Source organism: Heterodontus francisci, chromosome 6, assembly GCF_036365525.1.
Source record: "Heterodontus francisci isolate sHetFra1 chromosome 6, sHetFra1.hap1, whole genome shotgun sequence".
NCBI classification, from domain to species: Eukaryota; Metazoa; Chordata; class Chondrichthyes; order Heterodontiformes; family Heterodontidae; genus Heterodontus; species Heterodontus francisci.
In genome coordinates this window covers 17,008,272-17,035,782 of record NC_090376.1, presented here as the reverse complement: position 1 = coordinate 17,035,782, position 27,511 = coordinate 17,008,272, and the positions used below count along the sequence as shown (strand labels likewise).

Here is a 27,511-nt window from a genome sequence, read left to right as displayed (position 1 = left end):
TCTGCACTTCCGGGGCCCATATCCCTCTATTCCCTTCCTATTCATGTATTTGTCAAGAAGTCTCTTAAACGTCGCTATCGTATCTGCTTCCACCACCTCCCCTGGCAGCAAGTTCCAGGCACTCACCACCCTCTGTGTAAAAACATGCCTCGCACATCCCCTCTAAACTTTGCCCCTCGCACCTTAAACTGTTGTCCCCTAGTAACTGACTCTTCCACCCTGGGAAAACGCTTCTGACTATCCACTCTGTCCATGCCGCTCATAACTTTGTAAACCTCTATCATGTTGCCCCTCCACCTCCGTCGTTCCAGTGAAACCAATCTGAGTTTTTCCAACCTCTCCTCATAGCTAATGCCCTCCAGAACAGGAAACATCCTGGTAAACCTCTTCTGTACCTTCTCCAAAGCCTCCACGTCCTTCTGGTAGTGGCGACCAGAATTGCACGCAATATTCTAAGTGTGGCCTAACTAAGGTTCTGTAAAGCTGCAACATGACTTGCTAATTTTTATACTCTATGCCCCGACCGATGAAGGCAAGCATGCCGTATGCCTTCTTGACTACCTTATCCACCTGCGTTGCCACTTTCAGTGACCTGTGGACCTGTACGCCCTGATCTCTCTGCCTGTCAATCCTCCTAAGGGTTCTGCCATTTACTGTATACCTCCCACCTGCATTAGATCTTCCAAAATGCATTACCTCACATTTGTCTGGATTAAACTCCATCTGCCATTTCTCCGCCCAAGTCTCCAACCGATCTATATCCTGCTGTATCCTCTGACAATCCTCATCATTATCCGCAACTCCACCAACCTTTGTGTCGTCTGCAAACTTACTAATCAGACCAGCGACATGTTTTGATATGATTTTTGTTTTTAATGAGGGCTAGTGGGGTGGCCACAAATGTTCCTAGTGCCTGGGACCCCAAGAATCTTTAATCTAGCTCAGGCTATGAGGGGTATGAAAGACTGCCTTAAATGCAACTTCTTTTGTCCAGTTTAAGTTCTGTTAGTTTAAGCGGAGTAAGAATCAAAGTGTTAACGTCAGTTCTCCTGCTGTCATAATCCCCTTATATGACTAGAAAACACGTGTTATAAGCACTTTAGCAGACAAACTGCCAGTGGCACAAATGGTTCTGTTCGATTTATGACATTGGAGTTTCTCAAAACACGTGCTGTTTATATTCTTGCCAATATTTAACTCTGAAGCATTGAGTGGCGATAGATTAAATTGGTGGATGTTGTAAAATGGAACTCTCTAAATATGAGCTCGAATATCCAGAGAAGCTGCTGAATTATATGTATGGATTTATCATTTCTAAGGTAAGCCAATGGATAAGAGGAAGGTAATCTGGTCCCCATAGCAAACAACATTTCTTCTAATGTACGTTTACCAATCACTTAGATTTAACTGTTAGATTTAATTGTTTAGATGGGGAGAGGGTTATTCTGACCAGGGGTCAGTATTGTGTCCCTTCTTCTTTACAGGTCAGCTGTAAAAAAAAACCTCCCTCTCAGTTTCACAGTTGACAGATATTAGTCCTGTGGCTCAGCCCTCTCTCCATGCTGAGGGAGGGAAGGGGTGAGGGGGGGGGGGCTGCGGGGGAGAGAGGGAGGGATGGGGGAGAGAGGGAGAGGGCAGGGAGAGAGTGAGGGGGGAGAGAGAGTGAGTGGAGAGAGAGAGTAGGGGGGAGGAGGAGAGAAGGGGAGAGTGAGGGGGAAGAGAGAGAGAGAATGGGGAAAGAGAGAGAGTAGTGAGCAGGAAGAGAAAGCGAGAGTAAGGAGGGGGAAAGAGAGAGAGAGTAGGGAGGGGGAAAGAGAGAGAGAGTAGGGAGGGGGAAAGAGAGAGAGAGTAGGGAGGGGGAAAGAGAGAGAGAGAGTAGGGAGGGGGAAAGAGAGAGAGAGAGTAGGGAGGGGGAAAGAGAGAGAGAGAGTAGGGAGGGGGAAAGAGAGAGAGAGAGAGCAGGGAGGGGGAAAAAGAGAGAGAGAGAGCAGGGAGGGGGAAAGAGAGAGAGAGAGAGAGAGCAGGGAGGGGGAAAGAGAGAGAGAGAGAGTAGGGAGGGGGAAAGAGAGAGAGAGAGTAGGGAGGGGGAAAGAGAGAGTAGGGAGGGGGAAAGAGAGAGAGAGAGTAGGGAGGGGGAAAGAGAGAGAGAGTAGGGAGGGGGAAAGAGAGAGAGAGTAGGGAGGGGGAAAGAGAGAGAGAGGGAGGGGGAAAGAGAGAGAGAGAGAGGGGGAAAGAGAGAGAGAGAGAGAGTAGGGAGGGGGAAAGAGAGAGAGAGAGAGAGTAGGGAGGGGGAAAGAGAGAGAGAGAGTAGGGAGGGGGAAAGAGAGAGAGAGAGAGAGTAGGGAGGGGGAAAGAGAGAGAGAGAGTAGGGAGGGGGAAAGAGAGAGAGAGAGAGTAGGGAGGGGGAAAGAGAGAGAGAGTAGGGAGGGGGAAAGAGAGAGAGAGAGAGAGTAGGGAGGGGGAAAGAGAGAGAGAGAGAGAGTAGGGAGGGGGAAAGAGAGAGAGAGAGTAGGGAGTGGGAGAGAGAGAGATAGAGTCGGGAGTGGGAGAGAGAGAGATAGAGTAGGAAGTGGGAGAGAGAGAGATAGAGTAGGGAGTGGGAGAGAGAGAGATAGAGTAGGGAGTGGGAGAGAGAGAGATAGAGTAGGGAGTGGGAGAGAGAGAGATAGAGTAGGGAGTGGGAGAGAGAGAGATAGAGTAGGGAGTGGGAGAGAGAGAGAGAGATAGAGTAGGGAGTGGGAGAGAGAGAGAGAGATAGAGTAGGGAGTGGGAGAGAGAGAGAGAGAGTAGGGAGGGGGAGTGAGAGAGTAGGGGGAAGACTGTGAGGGCGGAAGAGAGTGGGGGGGAGGAGAGTGAGAGATAGTGGGGGGAAGAGAGTGAGGGAGAGTGGGGAGGAAGAGGGAGAGTGGGGAGGGAGGAACAGGGAGTGTGGGAGGGGAAACAGGGAGTGTGGGAGGGGGAAGAGGGGGTATGGGGGGGGTGGTGGTGGGAGGGGAACAGGGAGTGTGTGGTGTTGCGTTGTTGCATTGTTGGTCACGGTTCCTGAAGAACTCCTTGCAGTATCACGAGGCATTTAACATCCGCCACAACAGGTTGATCTCATCCAAAGGATGGCACCTTTGAAAATGCCGTACTCTTTCTATAGGCCTGAACCCACAGCCTCCTGACCCAGAGTGCCATCAACTGAGCTAAACTGACAACAAAAATGTAAAATTCAAACTTCTTGGTAAGAATGGCTGGAATTCTGCATAATATTGTACAAATTACAAGAAGATTTCAGTGAGTCAATGAATTAGCCATGGAGCCTCCACAAATCTTGACAGTCCCACCAATCTCCCTCAACAGAACGAAAAAAGAAAGACTTGCCTTTCTTTTGCGCCACTCATGATCTCAGTCGCCCCCATAGTGCTTTACAACTAATGAAGTACTTTGAAGTGTAGTCAATGTTTTAATGTAGGAAACAAGGCAACCAATTTGCAAACAGCAAGATCCCACAAATAGCAATCTGGTAATGACCAGCTAATCTGTTTTTTGGTATTTAGGTGAGGGGTAGGTATTGGCCAAAACTCCAGGGGAGACTCCCCTGCTGTTCATCGAATAGAGCCAAGAAAACTTTTACGTCCACTTGAGAGAATGACACGGGCTCAGTTTAACGACTCATCTAGAAGAAAACCATGAGACACAAAGTACAATGGAGTAGTAAAGAAACTAACTGAAATATTGCTGACATGCCCTTCCAAACCATTTTCGTTGTAGGCAATGTTTACGGCCTGTGAGCTGGGAGTATTTGATCTTCTGCTGGAGCATGGGCATCCACTCTCTGCCAATGCCATTGCAGAGAGGCTTGGCACCAGTGCTGATGGCATGGACAGACTACTCACTGCATGTGTCGGACTCCAACTGCTGGATGTCAATGAGCACCAAGCTGAAGGTAATCAAATTATACACATGTTTTAGTTATCAAAGCATTTTATCTATGCATTGGTGGCAGGGGTAGGGGACTAGTTTGTAGGACTCTAATTTTTTTTTGTTTCAAGTAATGAAAGCGCGTGCGTTTAAACTATTTTAGATTTAATTCCCTCGGTGCATTATTAGTACATGCATGACCTCATTCTCACAAATTCCTGCCTGTGCTGTTTTAATGTAGATATCAACCAGTTTCAAACTAATGGATTAATGTCTGTGTTAAAAATAGCACAGACAGAGGTTTACACAAATGCATTAGTTTGTACTAAAAATAGTGCACAGATGAAAATTGAACTTACTAATTAAAGGCTTAATTTCCCCTCCACTCCTCCAAAACTATGTTATCCAATTGGCAGTGACTTTGCATCCTTGGAGATCCCACTTTTCTCACAAAGTCAGTAGGCTGAGTGGAAGAAAAATGTGGTGATGTTTTAAATGTTTTTTTTATTCTTTCATGAGATTTGGGTGTCGCTGGCAAGCCAGCGTTTGTTGCCCATCACTAATTGCCCTTGAACTGAGCGGATTGCTAGGCCATTTCAGAGGGCAGTTAAGAGTCAGCCACATTGCAGTGGGTCTGGAGTCACATATAGGCCAGACCAGGTAAGGACATCAATAAAAACAAGAAATGCTCGAAATACCCAGCAGGTCTGACAGCATCTGTGGACAGAGAAGCAGAGTTAACATTTCAGGTCAGTGACCCTTCATCAGAACTGGCAAATGTTAGAAATGTAATAGGTTTTTAGCAAATAAAGCGGGGGTTGGGGCAAGAGATAACAAAAGAGAAGGTGTTGATAGGACAAGGTCACAGACAATAACTGACCAGAAGGTCATAAAGTAAATGGTATGTTAATGGTGTGCTGAAAGACACTGTTAATTGATAGAAAAATGATCCTGGCCCCAAGCACAAACATGAAAAAACATGGTAGGCACATGGTAAAATAAAAATTATAAAACAAACTAAAATAAAATAAACAAATGAAAAATAAAAAATAATAATAAAAAGGTGGGCCCATCATGCTCTGAAATTATTGAACTCAATGTTCAGTCTGGCAGGCTGCCTAATTGGTAAATGAGATGCTGTTCCTCGAGCTTGCGTGATGTTCACTGGAACACTGTAGCAATCCCGGGACAGAGATGTGGGCATGACTGCAGGGGGAGCTGTTGAAATGGCCAGCAACCGGAAGTTCGGGGTCATGCTTTCGGACTGAGCGGAGGTGTTCCACAAAGTGGTCACTCAATCTGCGTTTGGTCTCCCCAGTGTAGAGGAGACCACATTGTGAGCAGCGAAGACAGTATGCTAAATTGAAAGAAGTACAAGTAAACCTCTGCTTCACTTGAAAGGAGTGTTTGGGGTTTTGGATAGTGAGGAGAGAGGAGATAAATGGGCAGGTATTACACCTCCTGCGATTGCAGGGGAAGGTGCTATGGGAAGAGGACGAGGTGTTGGGGGTAATGGAGGAGTGGACCAGGGTGTCGCAAAGGAAATGATCCCTTCGGAATGCTGACGGGAGGGAAGGGGAAGGTGCGTTTGGTAGTGGCATCACGCTGGACGTGGTCGAAATGGCGGAGGATGATCCTTTGGATATGGAGGCTGGTGGGGTGAAGTTGTCCTTGTGTGGCACAGTGGTTAGCACTGCAGCCTCACAGCTCCAGCGACCCGGGTTCAGTTCTGGGTCCTGCCTGTGTGGAGTCTGCAAGTTCTCCTTGTGACCACGTGGGTTTCCGCCGGGTGCTCCAGTTTTCTCCCACAGCCAAAGACAGATCGGTGTAGAAATTATAGGGTTGTAATAGTAGGTGACTTTAACTTCCCTAATATTGACTGGGACTGCCTTACCGCTAAGGGATCAGATGGGGAAGAATTTGTTAAGTGTGTCCAGGATAGTTTTCTGAAACAGTATGTGGATGGCCCTACGAGAGAAGGGGCTACACTCGACCTCCTATTAGGAAATGAGGATGTTGTCTAATTGGATTTTAGCAAGGCCTTTGACAAGGTTCCGCATGGTAGGCTGGTCCAGAAGGTTCGAACACATGGAATCCAGGATGAGCTAACAAATTGGATACAAGATTGACTTGGTGATAGGAGGCAGAGGGTGGTAGTGGAGGGTTGTTTTTCAGATTAGAGGCCGGTGACCAGTGGTGTGCCGCAGGGACCGGTGCTGGGCCCTCTGTTGTTTGTCATATATATTAATGACTTGGATGTGAATGTAAGAGGCATGATTAGTAAGTTTGCAGATGACACCGAAATTGGTGGTATAGTGGACAGTGAAGAGGTTATCTAAGGTTACAACAGGAAAAAGATCTACTGGAAAAGTGGGCAAGGGAGTGGCAAATGGAATTTAACGCAGACAAGTGTGGAGTGATGCATTTTGGAAAGTTAAACCAGGGCAGGACATATACAGTGAATGGCAGGGTCCTGGGGAGTGTTGTTGAGCAGAGAGACCTTGGGGTGCAAGTACATAGTTCCCTGAAAGTGGCAACACAGGTAGACAGGGTGGTGAAGAAGGCGTATGGCATGCTTGCCTTCATCAGCCGAGGCATTGAGTACAAGAGCTGGGACGTCATGTTACAGTTGTACATAACGTTGGTTAGGCCACATTTGGAGTACTGTGTGCAGTTGTGGTCGCTGCACTACGGGAAAGATGTGATTAAGCTAGAGAGAGTGCAGAAAAAATTCACAAGGATGTTGCCTGGTTTGGAGGGCTTGAGTTATAAAGAGAGATTGGATAGGCTGGGTCTGTTTTCCCTGGAGCGAAGGAGGCTGAGAGGGGACATGATAGAGGTATATAAAATTATGAGAGGGGTAGATAGCCAGACTCTGTTTCCCATGGTAGGGGTGACTAAAACTAGAGGGCATAGATTTAAGGTGAGAGGGAGGAGGTTTAAAGGGGATCAAAGGGGTAAATTTTTCACACAAAGAATAGTGGGTATCTGGAATGAGCTGCCTGAGGAGGTGGTGGAGGCAGGAACAGTAGCGACATTTAAGACGCATCTGTACAGATACTTGAATGAGCAAGGCATAGAGGGATATGGAATTAATGCAGGCAGGTGGGATTAGTATAGATCTGCATTATGGTCGGTATGGACGCGGTAGGCCGAAGGGCCTGTTTCTATACTGTACGACTCTATGACTTGCAGGTTGATAGGTAAATTGGCCATTGTAAATTGCCCCTAGTGTAGGTAGGGGGTAGGAGAATGGTGGGGATGTAGTAGGGAATATGGGATTAATCTATAAATGGGTGGTTGTTGGTTGGCACAGACTCGGTGGGCCAAAGGGCCTGTTTCAGAGCTGTATCTCTAAATAAAAATAAATAAATTTGCTGATTCTGAAGAAGGGTCACTGATCTGAAATGTTAACTCTGCTTCTCCCTCCACAGATGCTGCCAGACCTGTTGGATATTTCCAGCATTTCTTGTTTTTATTTCAGATTTCCAGCATCTGCAGTATTTTGCTTTTATTTCAGGTAAGGACAGCAGATTCCCTTCGCTAAAGGACATTAGAAGTTTCATAACCATATATGACCTTTGAATAAGTGAGTAATTTTCCATTTTTCCCCTCAGGCTCTCCTCTTTCCATGCTCGCCCCTCTGCCTTCACATCATTCTTGTTAGGTCGGAGGTGGCGACCAGCCTATCTGCATCTCTAGCACAGATGCTATCAATAGTGTCCCTTACATTTACTCACCACGGGAGTGGTTGAGTGATGCCAGAATGGGACGTCACCTAGACAACCTGGACCATCCCCAACCTCCCAACAGGATGCCTGAGAGCGAACATATTAGTCTTGGATAGAATTGAAACCTATTTTGTTGTTATAATGAGAATCAAAGTGAAACATTCTGCCTGAAAAAGAAATTCAGGTCTCTGCTTTGTCATACACTGCACAGAAAACTGATAGTGAATAAATATGACATTTTAATTCTCCAATTTACAGTCTTGTACAGTAATACAGATCTGTCCAGGATTTACCTGACCAAGGCAAGTCCCAGAACACTCTATTTTTCAGTCGCATACTATTCACAGACCACCTACCAATCCTTTGCCTTCCTGACTGATGCCATCAGGTAAGAAAGACTTAGGGTTTTTTTGCTGTGGTTACACAATACCTTTTCTGTTGCAGTTCAGATCATTTATTAAGGTTCTTTAAAACAATATGGATTTGCATTGAGCATTGGCAACTCCTGTGTAGACAATCACAGCTAGGATGGTGGGATGGTAATGCCCAGCTGAGCTGTCTGCCAACAGAGAGGGAGAGAAATTTATGCCACCTTCACACACTTCATTGCAGCTGGTTCATTGGGGGCAGAAGCTTAGCTTTGGGCGACCCGCCCACCCTTCTCGGAGGAGAAGTGTTACTCTACGAGGGGTGATGAAAGTAAAATATTTAGTAGCCTGGACAAAAAAGAAAATGTTTATATTTTATCCGGTAAACTTTACTTAATTTGTATAATGAAGCAATTTCTGAATTACAATCAGAGCACATTGCAGCCCAACAGTGCAGCTATCAATATCATGCTGAATTCTGCCCAAGGGATGCAATTTCCATTCCAGTAATGTGTACTTGCCCAGAATTATTTGGTAACACGCAGGGCAGTAGTGAGAGCTAGTCTGCCTTAAAGAGATGAGGAAACTTTTTTATACAGTGAGTTATGATGATCTGGAATGCACTGCCTGAAAGACGATGAAAGCAGATTCAGTAATTGTCAAAAGGGAATTGGATAAATACTTGAAAAGGGAAAAAAATGCAGAGCTGTGGGGATGGTAGGTATTAGGAACCCTGCTTTTCTTGATCTATATTAATAACCTAGACTTGGATGTGCGGGCCACAATTTCAAAATTTGCAGATGATACAAAACTTGGAAATATTGTGAACTGTGAGGAGGAGAATGATAAACTTCAAAAGGACATAGACAGGCTGGTGGAAAGGACAGACATTTAAGTCAGAGAAGTGTGAAGTGATATATCTTGGTTGGAAGAACAAGGAGAGGCAATATCAAAGAGTACAATTATAATGGAGGTGCAGGAACAGAGGGACCACAGGGTGTATGTGCACAAATTGTTGAAGGTTGCAGGGCAGGTTGAGAAAGTGGTTAATAAGTCAAACAGGATCCTAAGCTTTATAAATAGGACATAGAGTACAAAAACAAAGAAGTTATGGTCAACCGTTACAAAACACTAGTTCGGCCTCAACTTGAGTATTGTGTCCATTTCTGGGCACCGCCATTTAGGAAGGATGTGAAGGCACTAGAGATGATACAGATAAGATTTCTGAGAATGGTTCTGGAGATGAGAGACTTCAGTAATGAAGATAGATTTGTGAATCTGGGGCTGTTCTCCTTGGAGAAGAGAAGGTTAGGAGATTTGATAGAGGTGTTCAAAATCATGAGGGGTCTTGATTGACAGATAGGCAGAAACTGTTCCCATTGTTGGAAAGGTTGAGAACCAGATGACACTTACTTATTTAAAGCGAATGGCAAAAGAACCAAAGATTACATGTGGAAAAACTTTTTTGCACAGCGAGTGGTTGGGATCTGGAATGCACTGCCTGAGACTGTCAGATACAATCATGACTTTCAAAGAATTGGATGATTATCTGAAGAGAAAATATTTGCAGGGCTATGGGGAGAAAAGGAGTTGGACTAGCTGAGTTGCTGTTGCAGAGAGCTGGCACAGACATGACAGGCTGAACAGCCTCTTTCTGTGTTGTAAGACTCTATGATTCTCTGGGTGGCGCAGTGGTTAGCACCACAGCCTCATAGCTCCAGTGACCCGGGTTCAGTTCTGGTTACTGCCTGTGCGGAGTTTGCAAGTTCTCCCTGTGACCCGTGGGTTTCCGCCGGGTGCTCCGGTTTCCTCCCACAGCCAAAGACTTGCAGGTTGATAGGTAAATTGGCCATTGTAAATTGCCCCTAGTGTAGAATGGTGGGGATGTGGTAGGGAATATGGGATTAATGTAGGATTAGTATAAATGGGTGGTTGTTGGTAGGCACAGACTCGGTGGGCCGAAGGGCCTGTTTCAGTGTTGTATCTCTAAATCAAAAAAAATATATGGTCTGCTCCTGGTCCTAAGTCTTGTGTTGTTGTGATCCTGTGTCCAAAAAAAAGTGAGATAGAAGTTGGACTTCTCCCAATGAACTTAAAAGCTTTTTGTACATGAAAATTCTTAAGGTTTGATCTCACACCTTTTATTTCAGCAATATAGTTTATCTTTTAATGTTTTGCTTCAGGGAAGGGAAAAGGCAACATGAGAGGACATTTGGCATTTCCCCCAAGGAACTCTTTGAATCTCTGTATAGGTAGGTTATTATAGCTTTCTGTGCTACTTTTTAAACTCCTTGACAACTGAAATTCAAATGGGCAAATAGAAAATGGGCAGAATTTTCTTTCATTACAATCTAAGAATGACTTTGCTTTACCTTTCTGTCACATTGCTTTTACATGTATTGAAGAAATTTCCATGAATTAACTACCAAGGAGACCTCATCTCCTCTGAAGATCTTCCCTCCACAGCTTCCAACCTCACAGTCCCGCAACCGCGGACAGCCCGCTTCTACCTCCTTCCCAAAATCCACAAATGGGACTGTCCCAGCAGACCCACTGTGTCAGCCTGCTCCTGCCCCACTGAACTTATTTCTTCCTATCTTGACTCGATCTTTTCTCCGCTGATCCAGTCTGGTCCCACCTCCATCCGTGACTCTTCAGACGCCCTACGTCATTTTGACAATTTCCAGTTTCCTGGTCCTAACTGCCTCCTCTTCACTATGGACGTCCAATCGCTCTACACCTCCATCCCCCACCAGGATGGTTTGAGGGCTCTCCGCTTCTTCCTGGAACAGAGGCCCAACCAGTCCCCATCCACCACCACCCTCTTCCGCCTGGCTGAACTTGTTCTCACATTGAACAACTTCTCCTTCAACTCCACGCACTTCCTTCAAGTAAAAGGTGTCGCTATGGGTACCCGCATGGGTCCTAGTTATGCCTGTCTTTTTGTGGGATATGTCGAGCATTCTTTGTTCCAGTTCTACTCAGGCCCCCTCCCCCAACTCTTTTTCCGGTACATTGATGACTGTATCGGTGCCGTTTCCTGCTCCTGCCCTGAACTGGAAAACTTTATCAACTTTGCTTCCAATTTCCACCCTTCTCTCACCTTTACATGATCCATCTCTGACACTTCCCTTCCCTTCCTCGACTTCTCTGTCTCCGTCTCTAGGGATAGGCTGTCTACTAATATCCATTATATGCCCACCGACTCCCACAGCTACCTCGACTACACTTCTTCACACCCTACCACCTGTAAGGACTCCATTCCATTCTCCCAGTTTCTCTGTCTCCGACGCACCTGCTCTGATGATGCTACCTTCCATAACGGTTGTTGACAGGGCCCTCAACTGTGTCCGGCCCATTTCCCGCACCTCTGCCCTCAACCCTTCCCCTCCCTCCCAGAACCATGACAGGGTTCCCCTTGTCCTCACTTTCCACCCCGTCAGCCTCCATATCCAAAGGATCATCCTCCGCCATTTCCGCCACCTCCAGCGTGATGCCACTACCAAACGCATCTTCCCCTCCCTTCCCCTGTCAGCATTCCGAAGGGATCGTTCCCTCCGCGACACCCTGGTCCACTCCTCCATTACGCTCACCACCTCGTCCCCGTCCCATGGCACCTTCCCCTGCAATCGCAGGAGGTGTAATACCTGCCCATTTACCTCCTCTCTCCTCACTATCCCAGGCCCCAAACACTCCTTTCAGGCGAAGTAGCGATTTACTTGTACTTCTTTCAATGTAGTATACTGTATTCGCTGCTCACAATGTGGTCTCCTCTACATTGGGGAGACCAAGCGCAGACTGGGTGACCGCTTTGCGGAACACCTCCGCTCAGTCTGCAAACAGGACCCTGAGCTTCCGGTTGCTTGCCATTTCAACACTCCTCTCTGCTCTCATGCTCACATCTCTGTCCTGGGATTGCTGCAGTGTTCCAGTGAACATCAACGCAAGCTTGAGGATCATCTCATCTCCCGATTAGGCACACTCCAGCCTGCCGGACTGAACATTGAGTTCAATAATTTCAGAACATGACAGCCCCCCATTTTACTTTCATTTTTAGTTATTTTTTCTTTTTTTCTTTTTTTACATTTTTTACAATCTTTTTTTTTGCATTCATTTCATTTCATCTTAGTTTGTTCAGTTTGCTTACGCACTGTTTTTTTTCATGTTTGCACTTGCTGCTGTTCAATATTCAGTCTGTTAACACCTTATCTGTACTGATGCTTTGTCTTTCAACACACCATTAACATATATGTTTGCCTTTGCTCCATGACCTTTTGGTCAGCTAAGTGGCCTTGTCCAATCTACACCTTCTCCTTTGTTATTTCTTGCCCCACCCCCACCTCACTTGCTTATAACCTGTGATTTTTCTAATATTTGTCAGTTCCGAAGAAGGGTCACTGACCCGAAACGTTAACTCTGCTTCTCTTTCCACAGATGCTGCCAGACCTGCTGAGTGGTTCCAGCATTTCTTGTTTTTATTTCAGATTTCCAGCATCCGGAGTATTTTGCTTTTATTTTACCAATTATTTTAAGATAGACTACAGTATTGATCTCATGAAACATTCATGTAAGTTTCTGACAGTTCTAACACTCGGTGGGGTGGGGGGGCGGTGGGATGCGAGGAGGGGGTGAAATTTTATACTTGGAGGCGGGGAGAGCATAAAATTGCGTGGGATGGTGGCAGGGGGTCTGCCTCCGCCAAAACTTAGTCTGGGGTGGGAAGACCTGTGAATGGCCTTCCCGTTTTGCCACCTATTGTGACCCTTGACTGGGCAGTTAATTGCCAATTAAGGGTCTCTTACTGCCGCAGCCGCAATTGGCTGTGCGAAGGGCAGCCCTGTCGACGCATGGGAAGCACAGCATAGAAAACTGTGTGGGCTGCTTCCCTGTTCTGGGAGGAAGGGGGGGCGTTCCCTCATTAAAAGTGCCTGAATGAGGGATCCGGCATCGGGAAGGGAGGGCCCACTGAGGGCCAACCTCCTGCCCTTGCTGTCGACCCCCCAACCCTTCCTCCACGACCCCCACCCCGCAAGACCACTCCCGCTCTGACCTACCTGAGACTTGGTTCCAATGACATTCCAGGGCCTTCGGTGGGTGAACCTGCAGCAGCAGCCATTGCCTCCTCAGTGGTGTTGCAACTGCTGGCCTCTGATTGGCCGACAGCTTTGCATGGGCGAGACTTCTGGAGATGGGTCCTTGATCACATGGAAGGCCCGTCGCTGTCCACTTAAGTGTCTGATTGGCACGAAATTCGACGCGTCTTCTGTAGAAGAGGTGACACGCGGATCCCAGTACAGTTTCTCTGCGCATCAAGATCCCCGCCACCAGGATCAAATTCCCCCACGGAGTGGACTGGCAGTTGGAATGAGTGCAGACATTCTATATTGATGTTAAAATTACTAATAATTTCATAACACCATCTGTACACTAGGCTCACCTGCTAAAAATTCTCAGTGGAAAATCTTTTAATTGACAAAATGTAAATTTGTTCATTCACGAGATGTGAGCATCACTGGCAAGGCCATTAGTTATTGTTCATCCATCATTGCCCTTGACAAGTATTATGAAAGTGACTCTTCTGTTAAAAAAAAATTTTAAAAAAGGGATTTTTAGTAAGCTTAATAAATGTCTAATCAAGGGGACAGTGAGGGCTGATTCGCAATAGTATAATGGTTTGCAACCTGGTTCGGGCTGAGCTTAAGGCAAAAACCATGACAACAGGAGCAGAAAAATTGACAACTCTCCTTTGATTGGACAAGCCCAGCAGGAGGCACAGAATGTCTGGGTGGAAAACTGCCAAGTTGTTCGGCTGTTAGAGTCTGCATGCATCAAGTATGGAAGGAGAAAAGTCAAGTGCTGCTGAAGTGCCAAAGAAGGACAGAAAAAGGAGAGAATTCCAAGGAAGTGCAGAAGACTACAACCTCATCTCGTTTTCTCACAATTCTCTTAAAGAATTGGTGAATTTCATTGTGTGATTTCATCTTGTTCCTGCATTTTGAGAAGGCCTGCTAAATTGCTTTTCAACGCCGCCTGTAAAAGAACTGTTTTTAAAAGACCTGTTGGATTTTTATGACATTTCGGTAGTTTCATTGTAACCATTACTGTTACTAGCTTTTTATTCCAGATTTATTTAGTTAACTGAATTTAAATTCCTTATAGGGGAGGTGGTGGTGTAGCGGTAATGTCACTGGACTAGTAATCCAGAGGCCCAGGCTAAAGTCTTGGGGGACAAGGGTTCAAATCCCACCATGACAGATGGTGAAATTTGAGCTCAATTAATAAAAAAATCTGGAATTTAATAGCTGGTCTAATGGTGACCATGAAACCACTGTCGATTGTTGTAAAAACCCATCTGGTTCACTGATGTCCTTTAGGAAAGGAAATCTGTTGTCCTTACCTGGTCTGGCCCAGACCCACAGCAATGTGGTTGACTCTTAAATGCTCTCTGAAATGGCCGAGCAAGCCACTCAGTTTCTCAAGGGCAATTAGGGACATCCACATCCCTTGAGCAAATTTTAAAAAACTGCTACATTCCCAGGTAATCAAAGAACAAAGAACAGTACAGCACAGGAACAGGCCATTCGGCCCTGTAAGCCTGCGCCGATCTTGATGCCTGCCGAAACTAACACCTTCTGCACTTCCGGGGCCCTTATCCCTCTAGTCCCTTCCTATTCATATATTTGTCAAGATGTCTCTTAAACGTCACTATCGTATCTGCTTCCACCACCTCCCCTGGCAGCAAGTTCCAGGCACTCACCACCCTTTGTGTAAAGAACTTGCCTCGCACATCCCCTCTAAACTTTGCCCCTCGCACCTTAAACCTGTGTCCCCTAGTAACTGACTTTTCCACCCTGGGAAAAGCTTCTGACTATCCACTCTGTCCATGCCGCTCATAACTTTGTAAACCTCTATCATGTCGCCCCTCCACCTCCGTCGTTCCAGTGAAAACAATTCGAGTTTTTCCAACCTCTCCTCATAGCTAATCAATCCAGGCCTCTGGATTACTAGCCCAATAACATAACCATTATGCTATCACAGCCCGTAATTTCTTCACAGATCTTCTGGGATTTCCTGGGCTAGTACTGCCATCACCTCTCAGAGACTAGTAAGTCTTGAAAGGTTACAGTGGCCCAGATGGTTAGGAACAGGTATAATGCAGTCAACGTCTGAAGCATGTTCCACCATTCAATTGGATCATGGCTGATCTGCATCTCAACTCTATTTACCTGCCTTTTTTCGGTATCACATAATACACTCGCCTAGTAGTCACTTGATAGTACAGAACTTGAGGATTGCTGAAAAAAGAGACATGCTGTCAAAGTTTTTCATCTTGCACTCATCAGGACAGACACAAGAATGCCAAATTTTAAAGGGGAGCAACAATTCATACTGCATGAGCAAAGGGTATTGATTGGTTGGCAAGTCGGCTCTGATTGGTCGAGGCATTGCTGTGGCGAATGTGCCAGGGAACTATTGTCCCCCATGCTTTTTTTCAATTCAAAAAAGGCACAAAGCCTGGACATGTTACTTTTGCCTGCAGAGGACAGGTCCCTGTGTATGAATATATGTGGTTTCTTGCAAGTGTAAGTGAGCCACATTGCGAGCTGTACTGATAATCTTAAAATAGTTGTTAGTGTAATTCTTAACACACTCAGGAGGTGCTGTCCAATCGCGGAATCACAGCTAACGTTCGATATTGTGTTCTGAGTTTTGCAAGTATGGGCTGGTTTAGTACGGTCAGTACTCTGCCTATTGTGAGCAGCTGAAGGGACATGCTGTTTAATACAATCCGCCAGTCATTGGGAGGTACAGTACACTTTACTTTTTTTCTCAAAGGTCGAGCCGATTACAGCTCCAAGCGGAGTAAGATTGGCCTTATCGGCAATCTCGTAAATACGATTCTAGCTATTTGCTCACCATGCACGCTTGATGCTGAAATAGGGCACAGCAAAGCTATTCTGCACGATAATGTCTTCTCCGATCGGATCATTGCTCACTGTGTATCACGCATAGTCAGAAATGGGCCTAGGGCTGCCACTTTTGGACTTGAAAAGTGCCCAGTCTGCCTCAAATTACCCTGGAAGGGTAAGGTATCTCAAAAATTTGAGCAACAGGTGAAGCTAGCCGTTTCACACTGCTACTATGCAGTGGGCATATTATCTTACCCCATTTAGGCAATTTCCTTGCCTGTTATTTTAACTGAGGTGTTGGGTTATCATCTCCGTTAAAGTAACAGAAAAAAAGAATAGCATATGAATGAGTTACACATAATCACACTAAAATTTCCAATGTATATCAACATCTTAATGCTGTGATACCATAGGTCCGAGGAGGAAATGTTGAAGTTCATGCAGCTGATGAATTCAGTCTGGAATATTTGTGGAAAGGATGTGGTGACGGTCTTTGACCTTTCAACTTTTACCAACATTTTTGATCTTGGCGGTAAGTAACTGGCCACACATGCTTTTCCCAAAATGCTTGTCTTTAAGGAACTTTTGAAAAAAATGTAATTAAATATTATTTTTATAAATAATTAGTTTCTTTCTCTTTGTTAGCATCATCATGCCCCATCAATCATGTTTTTGTTTTCATGGGATGTGGGCATCGCTGGCCAGGCCAGCATTTATTACCCATCCCTAATTGCCCATGTGAAGGTGGTGGTGAGCTGCCTTCTTGAACTGCTGCAGTCCATGGTTAGATTCTCTCTTGCTGGAGATGGTCATTGCCTGGCACTTGTGTGACGCGGATGTTACTTGCCACTTATCAGCCCAAGCCTGGATATTGTCTAGGTCTTGCTGCATTTCTGCACGGACTGCTTCAGTAGCTGAGGAGTCACGAATGGTGCTGAACATTGTGCAATCTTCAGTGAACATCCCCACTTCTGGCCTTATGATTGAAGGAAGGTCATTGATAAAACATCTGAAGATGGTTGGGCCTAGGACACTACCCTGAGAAACCCCTGCAGTGATGTCCTGGAGCTGAGATGATTGACCTTCACCAACCACAACCATCTTCCTTTGCGCTAGGTACAACTCCAACGAGCGGAGAGTTTCCCCCTGATTCCCATTAACTCTTGTTTTGCTAAGGCTCCTTGATGCCATACTTGGTCAACTGCTGCCTTGATGTCATGGGCAGTCAGTCTCACCTCACTTCTTGAGTTCAGCTCTTTTGTCCATGTTTGGACCAAGGCTGTAAGGTCAGGAGCTGAGCAGAGCCCAAACTGAGCGTCCCTGAGCAGGTAATTGCTAAGCAAGTGCTGCTTGATGGCACTGTCAATGACACCTTCCTTTCATTCCCAGCCTTCTGCTGGTGCCAATCTATGGCCAGCAATTAAGAGGGGTTTGGTTCCCTTGTATCATCTTCTCCCTGAATATTTTTGTGTTAGTTTAGTGATGTGAGTGCTCACTGACCTACATTGACTCCCAGTCTGATGAAACCTCAGTTTTAAAATTGTCACATTTGTGTTCAAGTTTCTCCATGTCCTCGCCCTGCCTATCTATCTCATGTCCTTCAACCCACCAAAATCTCTGCACCTCCAATTCTGGCCACTTGCACATCCCCAATTTCTTTCGCTCCTTCTCACACCCCATTGGCGGTCATGCCTTCAACTGCCAAGGCCCTTCGCTCTGAAATTCCTTTCCTAAATCTCTCTACCTCTCTCTCCTTTAAGTCGCTCCTTAAAACCTACGTCTTTGACCAAGCCTGTCCTAATATCTCTTTATGTAGCTTGGTATCAAATTTTGTTTCATAATGCTCCTGTGAAATGCCTAGGGGCATTTACTATGTTAAAGGCGCTTTATAAATGCAACTTATTTTTGTTACTTTTTGACCACAATGCCCACTGAGGAGTCCCTGCCTCAGCAATTCTCTTCCAGGTTGTGGCATTGCAAGATATGCCAAAGGTTGACTGGATCACGTCAGTCAATCACTCAGGTCTTTGCCATCAGAGCCATTTAATAGCCAACTACAAATGGAACATTTTTTAAAGCCAAAATGGACAGTGAGCATGGACGGGCGGGATTGGCCAAAATGGACAGTGAGCATGGAGGGGCGGGATTGGCCAAAATGGACAGTGAGCATGGTGGGGCGGGATTGGCCAAAATGGACAGTGAGCATGGAGGGGCGGGATTGACCAAAATGGACAGTGAGCATGGAGGGGCGGGATTGGCCAAAATGGACAGTGAACATGGAGGGACGGGATTGGCCAAAATGGACAGTGAGCTTGGAGGGGCGGGATTGGCCAAAATGGACAGTGAGCATGGAGGGACGGGATTGGCCAAAATGGACAGTGAGCATGGAGGGGCGGGATTGGCCAAAATGGACAGTGAGCTTGGAGGGGCGGGATTGGCCAAAATGGACAGTTGTAGTTTTTTTTATATCTGCTTACTATTATACTGATAAAGCTATTCTTCCTGAGCTTGTCATAACTTTATTCGTGTAATTGCTTCATTACTGCCAGTTGCCTAATGACTTGATTCAAATAAATCTATGAAATATTACCAATTTAAACTCTAAAAGGGAAAGCTTCAGATGGTGTTATTCTTCTGTCTGTTTTAAAGGATGTACTGGTGCAATTGCAAAGCAATGTATCTCCGCATATCCGGAGTCAAGGGTAACTATCTACGACCTTCCTAAAGTCCTGGAAATGGCAAGAAAACACTTTGTGCCACCAGATGAAAAACGGATTACATTTCATGAAGGTAATAGGACCATAGGAATTGCTGGATGGCAGAAAAGACCACTGTAAATCTGTTTTGCCTTTTACCATCCTAGTAGGCGCATGGTACAATGATATTGGAGTTGTTGTCTAACTATAGCCATCAATCTCAATCAATTAGTCTACAACAGACCCAGACATGAGATGAGAAAAAAAAATTGATGGAGAGTTTTGGGAACCATAGCTCCAAAATCACCAGTTCCTCCCAAGCAATGATACACTTAGCACATGTCATGTGTCAAATTACTCATATACTATTTTGGTTATTAGGGACAAGTTGATTAAGACGGTCTCAAATGGCTTGTGTGATAACTACATTAAGTTCTACCAAGCTCTGCATCATTCAGTTCTATGAGTATTAGCAGTCTTTACTTAGACTATTCACTTTCAGTAAAAGGTGAGCCACTAAATCTGGAATCTATCGCATAAAGTAGTGGAGTTGGGTAATTGAGAAATTGGGTGCAAGGGGTTGAAATTCCTTTTCGGAATTTCCATTGACAATGTAAGTCCTCCCCCACCCCCCCTCCGAGAGAAGCAAATCCTGTATCCAGCAGCACACCATTGAGCCTTCTGGTTTGCATTAGAACACAAAAACTCAACCCTCCAAACCTTCCAAAGGCTACTAAAGATCTATCCCATTTGTGCATTTGGTCTCCCACATTGCATTCCTGTCCTATATCCATGTATCCCCTTGCAAACTACATATGATAAAATAAAAGATTATCCAGTCCATCAAACCCACCTCATCCAGACATAATGTAGTCACATATAACATTGACCCACCCCCTGCCCCCACCTTTAGTCATGAAATCTGCCCGAGACCATTTTTTTTAAGTGATATCTGCCAAATAAATGTAAACTTTTGTTGCTACTGGGTCTTTCCACTAATAAATGGGTTTCTAGTGGCCTGCAAGGTCATCAATTTACATCCATCAGTGGAAGCTTATTACCTTGAAATATTTTTCTGTATTTTCTGACTTCCTAGTATGTTATTTCGAACTCCGTATACTACCAAAATGTTTTCTACAATGTTAACATTGCTTTATTTTGGACAATACTGGGTGGATACTTGGCGGATAAGCAATTAAAACCGACCAGTCAACTCATCATCACCAACAATCCTTCGTGTTGAGGATGATTCTTCATTGCGGATGACTGGTGGAAGTGTTGGCTGTGGGTTCGCAGATGGCTTATGAGCCCAGTCTTAGCCTTGCAGGCTCTTCAACAATGAGGACATCGGTTGTTGGCCAGTATAGCAGTTGCCCTCTCTTTCTATCTCTCTCACCTTTCTCTCTCAGTGGCTGCTCTTGTTGATTGGAAGGTCATGACGCCATTTTTTGATGATGGGTCGCCATTTTGGTCGTGATTGTGCATCTGCTTCCGATGTGTCGATGTTAATAGAGCAGACCTTCATGGAAGCTTTGAGATTGTGTTTGAAATGTTTCCTTTGGTCCCTGTGTGACCGGGGTCCCTGGCGTAGCTCTAAGCAGAGCACCTGTTTGGGCTACTTGTGTCGGGCATTCTGATGACATGTCCCATCCACCTTAGCAGATGAGATTATCATGGCCACTACACATGCCATGTCTGTGTCTCAGAGGGCACTTATGTTTGTTCTTTTGTCCTCCCACTTGATTCACAGGATCCTTCTAAGACAGCGTTGATGATGTTCTAGGGCCTTAATGTGGCATCTACAAGTACCACCTATGTCCTGCCTGGTTCCCAACCTCTTCAATTTTAACCTGCTCTTCTCAGCAGATGACCAGGTCGCCCACCTGTAGCTAATTTAGGCCTTTCCTGTCCTGGACCCCCCTCCCCCACTCTGAACTGCGTGACTGTCCCATCCCACCTTCAGTACCCTGTTCCCACCTACCTGATTGCCAGTAGGTAGCGACCTGAATTTCCCAGACTCTCAGTGAAATGTCATCTGGGATATTTCAAATACTTAAAGGGTTTATTTCCTTTATTCCGGTTTGCAAGCTTAAGCCTATTTTTTTTTTTGCACCTTTCTCGGGATGTGGCTTTGCTGGGAATGCTGGAATTTATTGCCCATCGCCAGGTGCCCTAAAAGGATGGTTTCCCCTTTTATGCAAAAAGCTTTGCCAGGATTCAATCTATTGCATTGTCAGTGGAAGTTATTAAAGGAGAAGATTTTCTCTGACTGCTTTTTGTATGTCAAATTTTCCGCTCACATGAAGCACCTTGGGTAGTTTTACTACTGTTAAGCCGCTATATAAATGCAAATGCTTTTTGCTGTTGATATTAAATATATCTGTGAAAGGAAGAAGAAGAAAGAACCTGTTGTTATATGGCATTTTTCACATCCACAGGGAGTCCCAAAGTGGAAGGAGAGGGAGCTACAGTTGATCTCGGTGTCCCTTGTTAAAGAAAAGCAAAATTAGTCAGCGTTACCACTCTATGTGATGAATCTTTGCTGGAAAGTAAATGTATGCTAGTGTGGAGTTGAAGTCAGCTGTGATACCCGCTCGTGCTTACAGTCTATGCTTAGGCAGAAATGCTGGAATTTCATTTGTGGGAGGGTGGTGTTGGTTCTCCTGATTAACTGCAGAAAGGACAGCAGGAATTCACCCCCGAAGAATGTCTATTAAAGAAGATGCAAGACTTATGAATATTACACACAGGGAAAGACTGGCTGGTCCATCCATCGTGCCTGCCACACATTCAGGATGCCTGGGCCATCATGACCAGATACTTCCGATCATCGAACCCCATACAATCTCCTGGGAGAGACAAGAAAACAGGGTCAATAAGGGACAAAAATATGCTGGAAAATTCCTCTTCAACCCCCTCAGGTGATAGAAACCAGTCCAAGAGGTCACATAGCCAACATGTTCTTCAGAGTCTATCCTTATCGTAACTGTCCCCAGGGGTGCAGTGGCATAATGGTTATGTTACTGGGCTAGTAATCCAGAGGCCTGGACTAATAATCCAAAGACAAGAGTTGAAATCCCACCATAACAATTTAGTTATTTAAAAAAATCCGGATTAAAAAGCTGTTGTCAGTAATACTAACTATAAAATTGGTGACTTGTAAAAATCTATCTGGCTCACTTATGTCCTCTAAGGAAAGAATTCTGCTGTCCTTATGCAGGCTGTCCTATATGTGACTACAGACCCACACTCTTAACTGCCCTCTGAAATGGCCTAGCAGGCCATTCAGGTGTATTCAAGAAAGTGGCTCACCACCACCTTCTCGAGGGCAAATAGAGATGGATAATAAATGCTGGCCTTACCAGTAATGCCCACATCCTGTAAATGAATTTTTAAAAAATCAATGGATCCAGATACAGATAAGAGTCAATGCCTTCAAGAAAAAAGCCACTGTAGAAGCTTTTTTTTAAAAAATGGTACCTACCGCATTGCTGTCCTAACACCACATTCTCTTCAAATACAGGAGACTTCTTCAAAGACCCCATACCTGAGGCTGACCTCTACATTCTGGCTAGAATAATTCATGACTGGTCTGAGGATAGGTGCCTGGAGCTGCTTACCAGAGTTAACAAAGCTTGTAAACCGGGTATGTGTACCCAGAACAATGTGTAGAATTAACAGATATTCTTCATATTCTGAAGAAAATGTGGCCTTGCACATCTTTGATGTTTCATTTAAGGCTGACAATCCCAAACTGTTTCAGCGTACTCCTGCCATACTTTTTGGGAGTAAGGAGTCTGCTGGAATTGCTGAAAACTAGGTCAGGATCCACATACACTGGGTCATTGCTCCTGTATGTAATGTTACTATGTTCCAATTGGAAAATTCCGGCTGGGGAGTTGAAATGTGCGAGAGCTACTTGCTAATTTCATTGAACATTAATTGTGAAAAATCCTGTGATCCATTAACATATTTTGTGACATTTGTCACTTTTAATTAGGCAGTGGAGTGCTGCTGATTGAAACGGTGTTGAACGAGGACCGAAGAGGCCCTCTCACCTCTCAGTTGTACTCTCTGAATATGCTGGTGCAGACGGAGGGGAAAGAACGAATGGCCTCAGAGTATGTCAGCCTTCTGGAATCAACCGGATTTAAGGATGTGCAAGTCCAAAGAACAGGGAAACTGTACGATGCCATCCTAGGAAGGAAGTGAAATGCCATGTCTATTGGGTATGATTGTTGAAGCAAAAAATGTAGAGTTACTCTGAAGGGGAAAATAAATCTAGCAGAAGCATTCCCTCCAATATATTCTCCTTTTTTGGGCTGAAAAGACATATTTTGTTTAATGTTGACCAGCTAGTATAATCAACCATAATTTCATGGCATATATGTTCATAAATATATTTGTTGACATGACAGAAATTACAGTTGGCAATATTAGCGGACATGCATTTGCACAATATTCCCGTCTGTGATTTCAGTGGAGGTTTCAAACCATTTAAAGTAAATGGGCTCAAATAATGGACACAGGAATTCCATGTGAAGGCATTAAACTTCTGTCCACTAATACCTACAATAGTAATTCCGAGGTTATATTTTCTTCATAAAGAATGAAGAAGTACTTTGAATAAGATTATGTTCGTCTGGAATTTCCTTCCCCTAACCTTTCTTGCATCAATATTAGAAAAAGGTTAGAGTGGAAAATATAATGATTTCAATACCCAAGTGTTACAACCAGGTGAAAAAGGTGTCTAGGGGTCTTTTACTATCCTCACTTGATCTTATTGTAACATGGTTTAATTTTAAACACAATGTGTTTTGAGCTTTGCCTTTGGTGAATCCTTGTTCACAGCTTTCCAATTATGAGGCAAAGAAATCAGCACGCCAGTTTTTTAAACCTTTTATTAAACCTTAAACTTTAACTCTAATACGGTTAACGCCTATGGATATAGAACATGCCCACACTAGCATGCACACATGATACACACATGCAAATAGGGACAGAAAAGAGCAGAAGAAAAATAAAATGGAGAGGTTTGAGGCAGTCTCTGAAGTGGGATTTTTACTGTGCTTCAAGCTCGCTGTAGGGTCCTTGATTGTAGGGGCTCTTGTTGGGGCTCAGTATTCTTCTTAAACCTTGTTCACTGTAGGAGAATATTCTCTCTTGGGGTTCATATGTCTTCAGTGGTTTCCAAAGCTGATGAGAGCGAGATGAGAACAGACAGGAGAGAGGTGTGCTCAGTCCAGGAGCAAACAGCTTTTCTGATTTCAAATTCCTTGTTGGAAGTTCAAATTCAAAAAATTCCAACAGTCAGTTAGTCTTGTGACCCAAACCAGTCTGACCATGTCTGTTTGTGTATTCGGCCATCTTAGCAGTTAACTTTGACTGCTAGCCTTTCCACCTTCAACGTGGTAATCAAAAGTCTATTGTGGATTAAATCGGAGCAGGGAATAGCCCCTTTGTCCTTTGACGTACTGTCTGTTGATATGCTAATGTCTCCCTCTAGCCAAAGTCTCCAATTGTTTTTTAAAGCAAGTTCTTTCTTCACCATCAACAGTTTAAAATCAATGTTCATGTGGCAAAATTAATTTTCCTCATTCTTAGCAGATGGTGGGGCTTATATAATATGGAAAATAATACGGAAAAGCCGTGGATGTGGTGTATATGGATTTCAGTAAGGCGTTTGATAAGGTTCCCCACGGTAGGCTATTGCAGAAAATACGGAAGTATGGGGTTGAAGGTGATTTAGAGCTTTGGATCAGAAATTGGCTAGCTGAAAGAGGGTGGTGGTTGATGGCAAATGTTCATCCTGGAGTTTAGTTACTAGTGGTGTACCGCAAGGTTCTGTTTTGGGGCCACTGCTGTTTGTCATTTTTATAAATGACCTGGATGAGGGTGTAGAAGGGTGGGTTAGTAAATTTGCGGATGACACGAAGGTCGGTGGAGTTGTGGATAGTGTCGAAGGGTGTTGTAGGGTACAGAGGGACATAGATAGGCTGCAGAGCTGGGCTGAGAGATGGCAAATGGAGTTTAATGCGGAGAAGTGTGAGGTGATTCACTTTGGAAGGAGTAACAGCAATGCAGAGTACTGGGCTAATGGGAAGATTCTTGGTAGTGTAGATGAGCAGAGAGATCTTGGTGTCCAGGTACATAAATCCCTGAAAGTTGCTACCCAGGTTAATAGGGCTGTTAAGAAGGCATATGGTGTGTTAGCTTTTATTAGTAGGGGGATCGAGTTTCGGAGCCACGAGGTCATGATGCAGCTGTACAAAACTCTGGTGAGGCCGCACCTTGAGTATTGCGTGCAGTTCTGGTCACCGCATTATAGGAAGGATGTGGAAGCTTTGGAAAGGGTGCAGAGGAGATTTACTAGGATGTTGCCTGGTATGGAGGGAAGGTCTTACGAGGAAAGGCTGAGGGACTTGGGGTTGTTTTCGTTAGAGAGAAGGAGGAGGAGAGGTGACTTAATAGAGACATACAAGATAATCAGAGGGTTAGATAGGGTGGATAGTGAGAGTCTTTTTCCTCGGATGATGATGGCAAACACGAGGGGACATAGCTTTAAGTTGAGGGGTGAAAGATATAGGACAGATGTCAGAGGTAGTTTCTTTACGCAGAGAGTAGTAGGGGCGTGGAACGCCCTGCCTGCAACAGTAGTAGACTCGCCAACTTTAAGGGCATTTAAGTGGTCATTGGATAGACATATGGATGAAAATGGAATAGTGTAGGTCAGATGGTCGGCGCAACATCGAGGGCCGAAGGGCCTGTACTGCGCTGTAATGTTCTAATTCTAATAATTCTAATATGCCTGACACCTCCATACCCAGGGGAATGAAATGTGATTTGAAAAAAAAAAGGCGTATTTCATTACAGGGTGTGAGAGAAATATAAGATACAGAAAGAAAAACCATGCACTTCTCTCATTCATTTCCATTCATTCACCAATATTAAAGCTTATTAAAAATGTTTTTTTCTGGGTGCCAATGCTACTTTAATTTTCCCCCCTTTTTTTCAGGAGAGTTAGTAGTGAGCAGGTCTATCCTGAACTCTCAGAGTCATGCAAAGACCTTTGACTTCAGGGGATGGGTTGTTCCCTTTTCCTTTGACAGTGGGGGAGGATTCTTTGTTACCCTCCCCTTTGTTCTCTAGGACACTCCTACCTGCAGGTATTTGTGCAGACTTGACTGCACTCTCCTGTGACACTTCGACTCAGTGAGGCACCACCGTCATGGTTTCTGTGCCCCCTAGAGGTTTCTCTTTGTCGCTGCAGATTCCTGTAAATGCTGTTAGCAACTTTGGTGGGGTGCCTCTAGGGTCTGCATTTATGTCAGACGATGTGGGGTCGAATTTTTCAAATTGTTTGGGGTTGGCTGACCAGACAGTAGGGGCTTTCATCCATGATTCCTCCTGGAATTCCTTAAACCTACCCTCTTGGTCACTTTTCCCCCTTCTCTCTCTAAATGTTTGCCAGCCGTGTACCTGCCTGTCCCCTTTTGTTCTCGGCGAGAACCCCTTGCAGTTCACCAGCCCTCTGCTGGAGGGTCCTCCTAACACTGGTACAGGACTAAGGGATGCAGGTTTCACTGTAGGTTGGGTTTCCCCTCAACCTGGCACATGTAGCAACTCCTGCAGTACTCCACCACATCTTTGTGGAGTTTTGTCCAGTTAAACTGCTGTCTTATGTGGGCTTTGGTCTTTTGTTTACTGGCATGTACAGCCACTGTAGTCTCGTGGGCCCTTCTTAATATTTCTCTCCAGTACCTCTGTGGCACCACTAACTGGTGAACCACTGTCCACTCCTTGCCCTCAGGTCTGTGAGGAGAACTCAATTTCCTCATCAGTACCTCATTCTTTAAATAGTAGCAATTAGGGACTCTCTCTGCTTCACGTTCAGACTGTGCTAACGCTTGCAATACTGGGTCAGCTCACTGAGCCTCAGCTAGGGAAAATCCATTTAATTCATTCCCTGGGTCTCCTAACTTTCCAAAGAAAGTCTCAGTCAGGCAAACTTCATGGTCATCTGCCTGCAGTGCCAATGCAGTCTCCTCTGGGGGAGCTGGTTTGATCATGGCCTGATCCACTACACATTCAGGGACACTGCAAGGAACCATCTCCTGCCACTGCCCTGTCTCCCTGACCTCCTGCAGTCTTTCTTTCACTGGGGGAGGGGGGGGGGTGGTGCTACCACCTTCACCCCCACCAGATCATTACCTAGGAGCAGGTCAACCCCGTCCACAGGCAAACTAGGGACAATCCCTACGGTCACCAGTCCCGAAACTAGGTCGCACTCCAGGTGCACCCGGTGTACAGGTACAGGCATATACTGCCCTCCAATACCATTCATTACCATTTTAGTGTTCACTGCACTCTCTGGGGGAAAGGTCAGGCCTTTTCCCAGTAAAATGGATCTAGTGGCCCCTGGGTCCCTGAGAATCACTGTGGGCTTGCTTGCCCCACTCGAGGGGTATGGGGTTACTTTTCCTTCAGACACAAAACCCTGATAACCTTCAGGAATCCTATTAAACTTTCCTGCACTGGCCGGAGTAAGCTTCCTGGGTTGCCATCTTCCTGCAGTTAAAGCCACAGCCTGCTCTGTGTTTTCCATCAGGGTCCCATCTTCACTAAGCGGATGTGCCCTGATTAACCCTACCGGTTTTCCCTTTAGTTTCCAGCAGTCAGCTTTTAACTGCCTTGCTTTATTACAATGGTCTCCGGGTCTCGCTCTTCCTCACAGCACCTTCCTTTTTGGCTGGAGGAGGGCCCCCTGTGTCTCCTGCTTTCCTTTCTCTCCCAGGACTGCCTGGGCTTCTATCACCTTCCCACCCTTTGTCCATTTTGGATTTGTGGGAGTGATTAGGAAAGGTTGTCCCCTGGGAAACTGACATAAATTAAAGCAAACT

General features: G+C 45.1%; 1 protein-coding gene across 2 annotated transcripts in view; it reads left to right on the top strand.

Moving 5' to 3' along the window:
• Positions 1-22,864, top strand: part of LOC137371151 (acetylserotonin O-methyltransferase-like) — a 69,660-nt gene extending 46,796 nt beyond the window's left edge. The window contains exons 2-8 of one of the 2 annotated variants that reach the window (XM_068033184.1): positions 3,757-3,931; positions 7,896-8,025; positions 10,189-10,257; positions 16,329-16,447; positions 18,565-18,705; positions 22,135-22,257; positions 22,612-22,864. In XM_068033184.1, the coding sequence (XP_067889285.1) occupies positions 3,760-3,931; positions 7,896-8,025; positions 10,189-10,257; positions 16,329-16,447; positions 18,565-18,705; positions 22,135-22,257; positions 22,612-22,823 (966 nt within the window). In that variant the 5' untranslated portion in view covers positions 3,757-3,759 and the 3' untranslated portion in view covers positions 22,824-22,864. Of the gene's footprint in view, positions 1-3,756; positions 3,932-7,895; positions 8,026-10,188; positions 10,258-16,261; positions 16,448-18,564; positions 18,706-22,134; positions 22,258-22,611 lie in introns of those variants that run through there. The other variant, XM_068033185.1, reaches the window with a different exon arrangement.
• Positions 22,865-27,511: the final 4,647 nt, after the last annotated feature.